At 35.9% G+C, this 12,932-nt stretch overlaps 1 protein-coding gene across 1 annotated transcript in view; it reads left to right on the forward strand.

Annotated features, from left to right (window-relative positions):
* TRDN (triadin) overlaps positions 1 to 12,932 on the forward strand; it is a 113,904-nt gene that overhangs the window by 30,454 nt on the left and 70,518 nt on the right. Inside the window, exons 2-3 of the mRNA XM_009325680.1 lie at positions 1,449 to 1,658; positions 9,044 to 9,085. Coding sequence (XP_009323955.1) covers positions 1,449 to 1,658; positions 9,044 to 9,085 — 252 coding nt within the window. The remainder of the gene's footprint in view (positions 1 to 1,448; positions 1,659 to 9,043; positions 9,086 to 12,932) is intronic.

The following is a 12,932-nucleotide window of genomic DNA, read 5'->3' on the forward strand; positions in this document are numbered from 1 at the left end:
GACCGGGAACATATGTAACGTATCTTTGAATATTTTAACAGTAGTTTACAAGCAGATATTGTAAACTAAGCTAAGTGGAGATACTGTGCTCTTCTACTGGTTTTGACTGTGGAGTTATGAATATTTTTACTATTGTTATTGTATATACTGGAAAACAAACACCAACAAAGATTGTTTAGGTTATCACGTTCTTTTGTGAAGAAGAGTAATCTGAGAATTTTCAAATGTGGTCAGGTTTCAGTTAACTTAGTTTTGGTTTGCGTCCAGAATTAACATTTCTTAATACCCCAGGAAGAAGTAGATTAAGTCACTACTGTTAACTGTCCATTAAACAGTTAATGTGTGTTAACTGTTGACTTAGCTAACGTACGTACTCACCTTCCTACCACCTTTCTAGTACCAAACCTATGCTTTCTGGTTAACAGTAGTTTACAAGCAGATATTGTAAACTAAGCTAAGTGGAGATACTGTGCTCTTCTACTGTTTTTGACTGTGGAGTTATGAATATTTTTACTATTGTTATTGTATATACTGGAAAACAAACACCAACAAAGATTGTTTAGGTTATCACGTTCTTTTGTGAAGAAGAGTAATCTGAGAATTTTCAAATGTGGTCAGGTTTCAGTTAACTTAGTTTTGGTTTGCGTCCAGAATTAACATTTCTTAATACCCCAGGAAGAAGTAGATTAAGTCACTACTGTTAACTGTCCATTAAACAGTTAATGTGTGTTAACTGTTGACTTAGCTAACGTACGTACTCACCTTCCTACCACCTTTCTAGTACCAAACCTATGCTTTCTGGAATTAAGTCTGCTTTGACACTGTAACTCTTGTTTCTTAGGAGATTATTTCATTAAGTGAAAAATGCCACAAACAAAAGTATTTAAAAGTCAGCTACAAGAGTCTTTGCAACTTGTAAGGATACTGGACATGTAAATCATTTGTGTTTCTGTTAGATGAAATGGAGTATGTAGGTTCCTATTGCCATTGATACATGTCCTTGACAGCAGAATTCCAGCCAAACTTTGAGTGGCATAGACATATTAGCTCCATTACAGTCAATGGAAGTACACTTAATCACATCACCTGAGAATCTGGCCTACAGCCCGTAACAAGACAATCCTTTGGAGAGTAATAATATTTTATTCTTTCATCAATCACTCTCCTAGGTCTGTAGCTATTCATGGCAGACTAAAAAATGTCATATTATAATCAAAAAGGCCGGTCGTGGCTATTTCACCGTGTTTGCTCCCAAATTAAGTTTACTAAAAGTGACCCCAGTTCAGGAAAAACTCCTTCCAGAAAGCACAAGAGCCTGTCTTTAATAATGCAATATTTACATTTATTTTAAATATTCTGATTACAGACCGATTTCAAAATGTTCATATTCTTGATTTTTAGGCTCTAAATGTTACATTCTATTTCCTCTGCTTTGACTATTTGCCTAGGACGTATGTCTACAACCACGACAATAATAGATGGTAAGAACGGATCTGTTCCCTCATCATCCATGAAAGTGGGCAAGAAATCAGTTACAGAAGACCTCGTGACAACGTTCAGCTCACCAGCAGCATGGCTTCTTGTTGTTGCTCTGATTGTAACCTGGTCAGCAGTAGCTATTGTAATGTTTGACTTGGTGGATTACAAAGCCTTTGCAGGTAAAATTCAGCATATTCTGTCTGACATCTTGTATATTAACATTTAAAAATTTATTAAGGAGTGTATATTATGTAAATATGCATGTCACCTTCTTGGAGGAGATATTGTGAGTAATGTCAGAACATATTAGTTTACACTTCATACATCTTTATAATTTAAATCTCTCCATTTTGCAGCCCATCCTCATCCTGGAAAACATGTATATTGACAATAATATAATATGTATATGAACACGTGTGGTCAGATTTCTGTTTTGCAATTTCTATATAGAATTATTTCAAGAAAAATAAAATTAATTATTAATTCACATTTTCTGAAATATATTTTAAAATCTTTCATAGTTGTGTTGGGTATTCTGACATCTGCTTACACAGTTCAATGACAAGAAATATGCAAAAAATCATTTATAAACTCTAACTCTAAATTCATCTTCAAAAACCACAAGCACAGAGGACCAGATTCTTAACATTAGCTAAGTCACACCCTTATCTTCAATAAAGCAATAATTCTAGCCCAGTTTAAAACTGGGCAAACTGACTGAACAAGATCAAGTTCTGGGGTACATATCGGTTACTGAGGGCAAAGATGAAAATGAAGGCATGTGTGTCTAGTACAAGGACCGTGATTGTGGTTGAGCAACGGAAAGAAAAGAATTGTGAATAGAAATTACCTCATTGCTACTTGATTTTTATACCTTGTATCTGGCAATGATATATATGGAAAATAAAATAAACTAGTTATCTATGTTTGTAAAGGGGGCATAGTGTTCAACAAGCCACTTCGGCAGAAAAACTTTTGTGAGGTAAACAGGCTGTAACGACGGGGAAACACGTAAGTGAAACAGAAAACAAATTATTAAGGTCCTTTTCTTTCTTAAATAAGAGCTCCAGCTCTAAAGGCATCACATCTGTCACAATAATTAACTAGGAATTGAAATTCAAACTTCAGCCTTTTAATTCAAAAAAATTGAGTTGATGTTTCAAAGTTAATTTCCTCGACTTTATTAGTTTACTGATAAATCCATAGATTTTTGTCCTGCTATATATCAATATTGACCTCAAGATTTACTTAAAAAGCTTTTGAGACATAGATAGAGCTTGAAAGAAACCGCCGAATCCTGGATCAATGGATGACATAGAAGCTTGAAATGTGGAGAAAACGTATCACAAACTCCTGTTAAGTTTTTAGCTTCTCATTTGCCCTTGTTTTTGGAAGAAATTCACTTCAGGCACAGCAAAACATAAAGTTCCTTTTGAGCGATCCTCCCAAAACAGGCATCAGACTTTAATTTGGACACAATACACTTAATCTTACAACATAGATGTAAACCAAGAGAGAGAAACCACCATATTCTGCTTTTAATTTTCCATATTAACTATTAATCAATCAATCACCCAGTCAAGTTCTTAATATGTTTTCAATAAGCAGTCAGGAACCAGCACATCACTCAGGGAAAACTCCTAAACTAAGCGATTCCTGAACCTGCTGTCAGCTCATGCATGCTCAATGTGCTAGTCAGGGTAATGTTAAGCAATGGGAATCTGTATTCGCACTGGAGACTGAAGGAAACTTTCCAAGCAGATAGAAATCTGATGTTCGTGTTGTATTGGTTAAATGAGCTTAAATCCCAAAGGTGTTGATGGAAACTGACATTTTCAGACCAGGCTGTAGAAATGAAAAAATGTAAAATGTAATCTGCAAGGTGAGTTTGTATTTTGTGGAGATATCTGAGAGATGATACTTTAGTATTTTGAGTTCATGAGTTTGTTTCTTTTCCTTCCCAAAGATATTTCTGTTCCTAAGTGATTAATTAAGCCAGCATTTAAATCAGGTCTCAATGGTGAAATGTTAAGACAAGGAAGTGCCGTGCTCCTTCAGACCAGGATTTATTAGACTGTTTGCTATGTTTACATAAATATAACAACGGCTACATAGCTCTTATCATGACGCCTGGGTTTCAACTCATGAGTTCCTACTCAGTCTGATTTTTCCAGGTGAAACTCACTGACTTATAAAAATTCCATGCAAATAACTGAAGATTTTACATATGACCACCTGACTGGCATTATTGATACTAGAATGATTTTCACCCTCTGACAGTTTGGCCCTTTGCCTCCAGTGGAGGTAATGCTGTCTTTTCATACAAAAAGTAGAATCAGAGGCATATTTTTATGTGACTCCTTAAATCTAATACCCAGTGATATTTTCTCTTGGGTTTGACATTGCTTTTCGAACAACCAGAACTGCATAAAAAAAGTGAATAGTTATTTTCAGGACTGTAAGTTTAATTTTGCAAGCATGATTAAAATTAATTTCCTGGTTTTTAAATGTAAATGAAGGATGCCAAAGAAATTATATTCAACTGTATATTTTTTAATCTATAAAACACAGAATATTCAGTGTATTTTTTCCTCAAATAACACTTGCTTTTCATAAGTCAGTGCATTCAATTTCTTTCCCATTTCTTTACCTGAAGTTCCATGAAGTTCAAGTTTAGAAAGTATGCATAGCATATGAATGAGGCAAGCTGAGAGAGCTGAACTTAGTCTAGAGAAGAGGAAACTGAGGGGTGACCGAAAAGCAGCCTGCAGCTTTTTGAAGGGCAGTTACAAAGATGACAGATGACAAACTGTTACCAAAATGATGTCCTTATTGTATCAGGTAATATAACAAGGGGAATATAGACAGAAATTGCTGCCTGAGAGGTTCATGTTGAACACTGAGGGGCGGGGGGGGAAGTCTTTACCAGGAGGGCAGTGCAGCACTGAAACAGGTTGCTGAGAGGGGCTGTGGATTCTCCATCCTTGGTAGTGTTCAAGATTTGGCCAGAGGGCCATGGCTGGCCAGATCCAGTGTTGGCAACAGTCCCTTACTGAGAAGGATTGCACTAGATGAACTCTAGAGATGCCTACTGATCAACAGCTACGTGATTGCAAGATTTCATTAAAACATCTGTTAGAATCACAAAAGGTATTTAGAAAGCACCTGGCCAGACATCTTAGTGGAGACACAAAGATAACTAAGGGGAAGATTCTCCCATCCTCACATACGAGAAGTGGATTTATGGACCTTTGTAGTCAAGATTTCATTCACTCATTCGTAGAGTTAATCCTGTTGATCTTCGTGCAGGTGTTTCACACTGATTCCTAGTGGGATGACTTAAAAGCATACTGTGCACATCTGCAGAGCTAGCCCTTTGCCAGATATGCGGGAAGCAAGGACCCGAGTTGGAAGAGCTCTGGGATAGCTGGGTAAAAAGTGCCACACACCTCCACACTGGGGCTGCCTCTGACCTACGGGCTCCTACCAGAGACTTCCACTGTGTTTCTGTGCCAGAAATGACCGTCTCCATAGCAGAGCCACTACTAGTGACTGTTCTGCACAGGACTGACTGCAAGAAAAGAGAGGCAGGCTGACGTAGTAAACCAGGCTGGGAACTGTGTGGCTGAGGAATATACACAGATTTGTTCCTCCTGATTACACTACAGAGCTACTAGCCTCTGGCCAATAAAGGAAGTGTAATGCCCTAAATTATGAGTTCACCTGGATTACACAGAGATTCATGGAGCTCAGTAGAAACACACCACATCAGCAGAGTAGGAAGTATTTTAGACTTGAACTCAAGCATTGTTTTCCTATTTCAACAATTAAAAATTTTGCTCTCATTATCTTAACGGCAAATAATTCCAAAAAGACATAAAGTATTGGTAGATGTATTTTAGCTCTTATGTATTCTTTTATCAGTATAAACTTCACATTGCCTCTATGATTACAGAGTGCCAACCCATAGGTTTTGTTTCTTGATTACTATGGTTTCATGTTCTTTTAGAAGTAAACTATCAAGTTTGGGAATTTGGACAACTTATGTAAGATGAAGTTTGTCTCAGAAGTAATTACATGAAAATGAGGTGTTTGGTTTCATCCTAAAATAGATGTAGTTAATTACATTTTGGGGGCCCCTCTGTCTTCAGTATTTGAAAAGGAGCCTTTTGAACTGAGGGAGGCTGAGGGAGGGTAACACTTAGGTTTTAGGGAGCTGAAGTTAGATGACATGAATTCAAGTTCCACTCATAGAAAGATTTAAGAATATTTTGTGTCATTTTATACATCCGGAACATGATTACTGTAAATTCTATAGTACTCTGTAGTATTCAGGAGGTGCTGGTTATGATATAAAACATTGCAGGAGGACCTTGTGTTATGGGGTGCACGTGTAAAGCTGTGCCTTCTTGGTGGTTATGTGTCAGTTTGTTCAGAGGTTAGAACAGAGATGGGATTTGCAAGTCAGCTTTGGCAGTGGAATTTGCAGAAAGCGTGAGCCAAGAATTAGATCAGTGCTGAAATATTCGCCCCTGTTCTATCTACCCAGAAGGAGGAAATTAAATTTTGCAGTGTTTCACTTTAGTGTGTTTTGTTCATTCCTTTGAGGAAAGAAATGAAAGCTTGCATTCCTATCATGGTGTATTGTACAACTATAAACATGACTGAAATATTTCTAATGTGGTATGAAGGTGACATGCATTACAAAAGCCTGAGGTAAGAAACTATGAATCCCATGCAGTATATAGCATGTATGAATATGCAATAAGTAACATACTGCTTTGGAAGATCTCTAATACATTCTCAGAATTTTCAGAAATACAGAAAAAAGATTCATTTTGATTTCATGTGTGCTTTGCAGCAGTTTGTTATTACTACCATCCTTTGTGTTAGAAAATACACCTTGCTAATTGGCCTTATAATTCATGAATGTATTTTACGCATTTCTTGTACACATAACTGGATTATATATTTTAATTGGTAAATGTAACTAGATAATTTAAGATTATTTTAGTCCTAAAGATTGATTGCCCAGGAATGGGCTAATGGGTTAATAAAGTGTTCAGAATTCCCTGCCATCTCTTTGACCAATTACAGCTAATTAACACCACCCTAATTTCAGCTCCAGTGTTCAGTATTCAGAGTAAATTGATAGTGATTTAGCCAGTCACCTAAAGGCCAGACTAAATCAAACCTAATGAAACCTCACCAGATCTATGAAACCCAAAACTATCCACAAAATAATCTACGTGCAAATGCACTAATGCAGAAACGTCAGCCTGCTTCTCTTTTCTTGCAGTCAGTCCTGTGCAGAACAGTCACTACTAGCGGCTCTGCTATGGAGATGGTCATTTCTGGCACAGATACATAGTTCTGTGTGTGTGCTACATTTGCACTTAGATTATTTTGTGGATAGCTTGTGGTGAGCTTGCCACCTTATTGTGACTGCTTTCATAAAAGAAAAAAGAGCAGGCTCTTTGTTGTGGGTAATTCAGTTTGCTCATCCATAAAGAGGCTTTTTAGAGACCTGCAGCAAAGATGGATCTCTGTGGAGGTAATGCCTGTCAATGACAGGAATGGGGAGCAAACAGGGCATGGAGGCATGGAGCTCCCGACTCCACAAGATGCATCAGGGATTCCAGTCAGATGTTCTATTTAATGCCTTTTTTTTTTTTTTTTTTAATTTAATGGCAAAATGTCTGGCCAAATTGTTGTGGGGTCTCCCACATCAGCTTCTGACTAACACACTCTGAAGTCACCGTTTCCCTGCCTTAGCTTGTGGTCACTTCTGTTACTGTCTTGTAGCCACAGAAAGCTTTTGGCTGGCCCTGGGTAGTCAGGATGATATACCTATTAATATTCTCCAGTAGAGGAAAACAAACAAAAAATTAGGAACCATATATTCACATGAACATCTGTATTTTGGAGAAAAAAGACACACTAAGCAAAGAACAGGACTCCAAACAACTTGTACTGTATAATTGACACATGGACATTTTTTGCCCCAGTCTCCCGCATGATAAAACTGTAAGGTGCAAAACCTGTTAGGTGCAGAGTGTTTGTTTCATCGTTAAGAGAAGTGGAAGTCAGCAAAATACGGCTATTCTACTGGGTTTATTTTCTTTTTTTTTTTTTTTTTTTTTGGTGAGATAGTCATTATTAGGAATATGTACATCCATTTTTCTCCTGGAATGTCATCACACTGTAGTCATTCTCTTGGGCTTGTGTTCACTGGAAACTTTTAAGAACTGCAAAAAGAAGAGTGTACTTATATTTACTCTTGTATTTTATGACAGTATATCCACCAGTATTAAAACTGATAATACCTTTGCACTTATTCAGGAAAAAGAATGAACTTCTGGCTTAGTTTAAAGCACCAGCAAACCTAATGGAACAAATCATTTTGTCTCCTGGTGCAAGAGGTGTTTCACAGTCTCACCAAATTGAAATAATTGGTAAAAGATTTCCATTCATGCAAAACGCTAGACAAATCTCCCACAGAACAAAGGAGTGGGATTTAAAAAAAAAGTGTGGCTCTCGCTGTGCTCATCTTGGAACTTATCAAAACAGTGCTATAGTCTTTTGAAATACAATTTTTTACTGTATTTACAGGTGTCAATACAGAGCATGAGTAAACAGCTTACCCATTTCAAAGTTCTTAATGAAATTCTTAACTGAATTATACGGGCCTTCCACTAATGTACCCAAAACCTACAAAATAATCTTTTTCACTGTCTTCCATAATGATAAAAAAAATTAAAGGGATTTAAACCCAATTCCAGTTTAAAGAAGGCCTGCCCAGATGACATCTTATTTCCCATATTTCACTCTGCAGCAAATCTCACAGCTGAGTTATAAACCCTTAGAAAACAAGTTTATACTGGAAAGAATGACAGTTTATGAAGCACTGCTGTGCTGTAAGTACTGTGTTCATCCTAAATGGTCTAGCATATACAAGATGATAAATTGTGATAGATCAAAATTCATGAGGTCATGAAGTTGAAAATATGAAATTTCAGAAACTGACTTAATGAATAGGGAAGGATCTAAGAAGAGAAATAAGTCTTAAATGCATTTCATGGGATACAAAACACAAACCAAATTTCCAGCCCATAATGGTATCTGTGAAATTTCTAATTTTAAACAAACAAACAAAACCGGTAATTCATTTCAGTAACAATTGCAGTAATGGAATTCTTTGGTTATTTGCTGTTGAAGGAATCAAAATAATTCAACTAGAATCAACTATATGTAATATATTCTTTTCAACAATAGAATATGTTTGTAACTTGTGAAAATACCTGTGCCTTAGTTAACCATGTTTTTACATTGCTTTGATTCATACTGTATTATCTCACACCTACAGCATATTGTTTTTCTTTGTAATGAACTCCAATTTCTGCTTCATAACAGCAGCCCCGCAGAGATGAAGTAACTCCTCACTTCACTCCTTAACTGCTTCCTTTAGTCAAGCAACAGCTGAGGATGTTCATTATTGCTAACAGTGTTTCTTCCTTTTTTTTATTGGCCTTTCTGGGGTTCATCTTGTTGCCATCCGCTATAGCCACCTATTCACAACATTGCGATGATCCCTGTTTACCACCTGGTAAAGACGTTCTGCCTGCAGTGTTCTGAAGACGTGTGTGCGCGTGCGGTCTGCTGGCCGGCGATAACAAAGCATGGGCACGAGCAGCGTGCCAGGACGTGGCAGCACGGCTTCTCTGCTAACCCCCCAAATCTGGCTGGCTGGGGCTGCAAAGTTCATTGCAATAGCCTCCTCCCGATTGTCACATCATGCTTGAAATAGATCTGTCAGCTAAGAGCCGCCCTCAGTCAGGAGATTCCCAGGAAATGGTGGCAAGCTGAGAGACAGTCATTTTACCCTCATAAATGCCCTTTAAAAATGCCATTGTACAATTATTTAACAGCACTGCCTTTTTAATCTGAAGTTAAGATCTGTGTTCTTAGTCAGAAAATTGAATCCTTAGAATGAGAAAAAATAAAGCTTCAAATTATTTTAGATAAAATGTCCGGCTGTTTCAGAAAACACCGCCTAATTAGGGTCTGATCCATCAAATCAGAAGCCTTTCAGCTGACACCAAATCAAGTCACATAAATTACATGTAAGGCCCATCCTAAACCTACATTCCTGTCCATGTGTATGACTATATCAAAAGTACCTGAAATTACTTGATACTTTGTGACACTTTGTGAATTTCTTTCTAAACTTTGGCAAGTAGGTTCTAGTTATAACTACTTTGTTCTCATTTTGGGTAAAATGCCTTTTTTCACTTTCAGGTGAGGTTTTCTCTATGGACTTGACCTCAATATAATTATCTAAAATTATTTATCTATAATTAGATTATCTATCTGTAATTAGAAAGAGACAGGGAAGATTTACACTACAGACTATAGTCTTCATATTTACAACTTAAGAACTTATAAAATGGAAATTACTGGTAATGTTGAGTCTGAGTTTTCTTTGGCATTGTTTTTGTACTTGTAATTCAATATACTTGTAATTCAAAATTAAATTATTTTCTTTATACTTATAATTCAATGATACCCACCAGAGTTTGTCCTGAAGCTTAGTGCTGTAAGCATGACAAAAATGTTAGTCTACGAAATGGGAAGATAAGACTTAAGGACACCTGTGCTGATAAACTGGAATATTAATAATGGAAGACGTTATGTGTGTATGGAGTTTTATATGTTATATACTACATTCCAGAAGACCACAGAGCGGAAACAAACTCTTAATAATAATAACAAACCTTAAAAATATATAAACTTTCAAATTAAAATACAGGTCTCTATATTTATAAGAGAATATTTTGCTAAAACTAGGATATATTTTATTATTACAAACTAGTGTTAGCCTTTCGTATTTTATCAAACATGACAGAAATTCTCTGTTTTCATCAGCTGTAGCTTGTCAGTATCAATGAATTAGATTATACCTCATAGATCAATCTTTACACTAGATAATTATCATCATTTGTAATTTAATTACATTCAATTCACTGGATTCAAAATATGTAATTGATGAAAATCCAACAATTATTAAGTAATTCACTGCAATTCATTAAAAAAAAACCACTTTAAAATAGGTTGAACTCTGAGTATATATTTAACTATTTGGCAAGCAAAAAAGATTGATAGGAGACTACATTCGTGGCAGAGTTATTAAGACTGGAATAATGACTGAAGTGATTCACACAGATAAATCAGTTAGTCACTTTTTGTTGTGCATTTCACAGGAATAAATGACACAGACCATGAAACATAACCAAATTTGCTTGAGGTGCTACAGCAAATCATACCATGTGATTAATCAATTCTTATTTCCAAAAGCCACTGTTAGAGGACCCCTTATCAGTCCTAATGAAAAAAAAAGAGGTTTCTTCTGTTCACAAAATACCACAATTTTACTGAAGTTGAAGTGAGTTTGTCACTTTATGAAAATTATCTTCTGTCCCAAGAACGTACCCAATGCTGATTGAAGGACTTTGGAAGTCTGTCATTGGTTGATTTCAAAGACCTGTGTTAAGTGTGAGTTTTTAATTACCATTAAAGGTATGAATTCTATTTTCAAATCAATTGGAGTTAAAATTGTGAGCCAAGGAGAGTTCAAAACTGAAGAAATTAGTTGGTCAGAATTCTTGTTCTCACATTTTGAATCAAATTACTGTTTCTGTACTAATAATGCTGGAGAACTACGAAGAATTGTAGCAGTTTAATTTTGTTGTAATGATCATGAAAGCCGGTTTCAAAACACATAGGGAGTTTTCAGAAGTATTTAATACTTACAACACATCTGAAATTATTTCTTAAAGAATTATTTTAACTGCATTTGCATGTTTAGTAAAGAAAATCCAAACAAGCTTCCAAATTTTCTTGCAGATATCTACAACAGGTAACAAACATTCTCCAACCAAATTCAGTTGTTTTCCTACAATAAGGTTTTGCTCAAAGGTAGTATACAAAGTCCTTCAGTTTGACTGGGATTCTTTCTCTGTCAGCTTTAACTCTTCTGAATTTCAACATTTGCCAGAAAGTTATAGAATTTAAATTTTGAAGTTCCCGCTGGAAAAAAAAAAAAAAAAAAGGCAAAACTGTTTATTCTCATAGCAGTGAAAGTGCCAGGACAAGTAGAGCTGAACTTTTACTGAACTGAAAAACATCTCTTATACTGTACCAAGTAATAAAAGACCGTGTCAAAATAAAACATTATAGCAAAGCATTGTTGGTGGTACCGGTGCTGTTTTGGAACGTAAGGAATTTATCAAGATGAATGGTCGTGTTGACTTGGAATTAATTATGAATGTAAAGTTACAAATCTAAGCGCTTAGCCAAAGTGTACAATGACAAGAAGGATTTAAATATGAAACAGCACCACTAATAGGATCCATATCACATACCTCAGTCATACGAAAATAAGGTGTCATGTCCATGTAATTTTTCAGGCCTCCTTTCCTTCCTAGTCAATGAAAAGGGATGGGCATCTTTGGAAATTAATTCATATAACCCTAAAAAAGTTGTCAGAGGAAGGCGAGAGACTTGCCTTCTGAAGGTCACAATGTGTCTTTCTGCATTGGCTTTTGAGGGATCCTAAAAACCACCAGGGATTCAACACCTGGCTTTCAGGTACATTTGGCTAGATAAGATAATCTGAACTTAAGCTGTGATTAAATGAAATTACATACTGTTAACAAGAAGTCTTCAATATTAATTGCATGTTTCATCCCTGAGTTTAACCTGCTGAGTAACCATTTTCTTCCTTTCCCCTCCTTCCTCCTTCGACAGACATTTAGTATTTTTCTACTGCATTATCTAAGAGGAACAATTGGCTCAGTCCCTGTTTACAAGTTCAGCAAAAGGTAGAACTTCACAGCCTGTATCTATCTGAGAAATACTCTGTATTCATAAAGGGTCTTTAGAGTTTAAATTCAATATCCTGCCCCTGCTACTCCCAGCACAATAGAGGATATATGATATATCATTTCATATATTAATTATAGTTTATAGTTATAGATTCATTACAAATTATATATTACATCCTATATAACATATGCTAGCAAGATAAGTATATTGTGAGCTTAGTTTTAAAATAATTTGTGTTCTAAGGTCTGTCAAGAAATGAAAAAGTCGGACAGAAGACAACTAATCCAGACTGAATGTGTTGAATCCAAGACTATTCTAAAAAAATTCGTCATACTGTACCCTTGCTGGATATCTGTAAATTAAAAAAAATCTAAATTACATCAAAATATCAAGCTCAAACTTTGTTATGAAAATCTGCATTGTCTCAGCTTCACTCTTGAAGCAAGAGTATGCAAATCCTCTGGAAATATTTATCTTTCTTTGCATGTGTGTGTGAGGCAAATGGCATCTTTCTTTCTAGTTGTTACTCCCTGAATTGCTTTATTTCCTTTGTTTCTTGTGCCTTTTGT

Source organism: Pygoscelis adeliae, unplaced genomic scaffold (genome assembly GCF_000699105.1).
Source record: "Pygoscelis adeliae isolate BGI_AS28 unplaced genomic scaffold, ASM69910v1 Scaffold54, whole genome shotgun sequence".
Classification (NCBI taxonomy): domain Eukaryota; kingdom Metazoa; phylum Chordata; class Aves; order Sphenisciformes; family Spheniscidae; genus Pygoscelis; species Pygoscelis adeliae.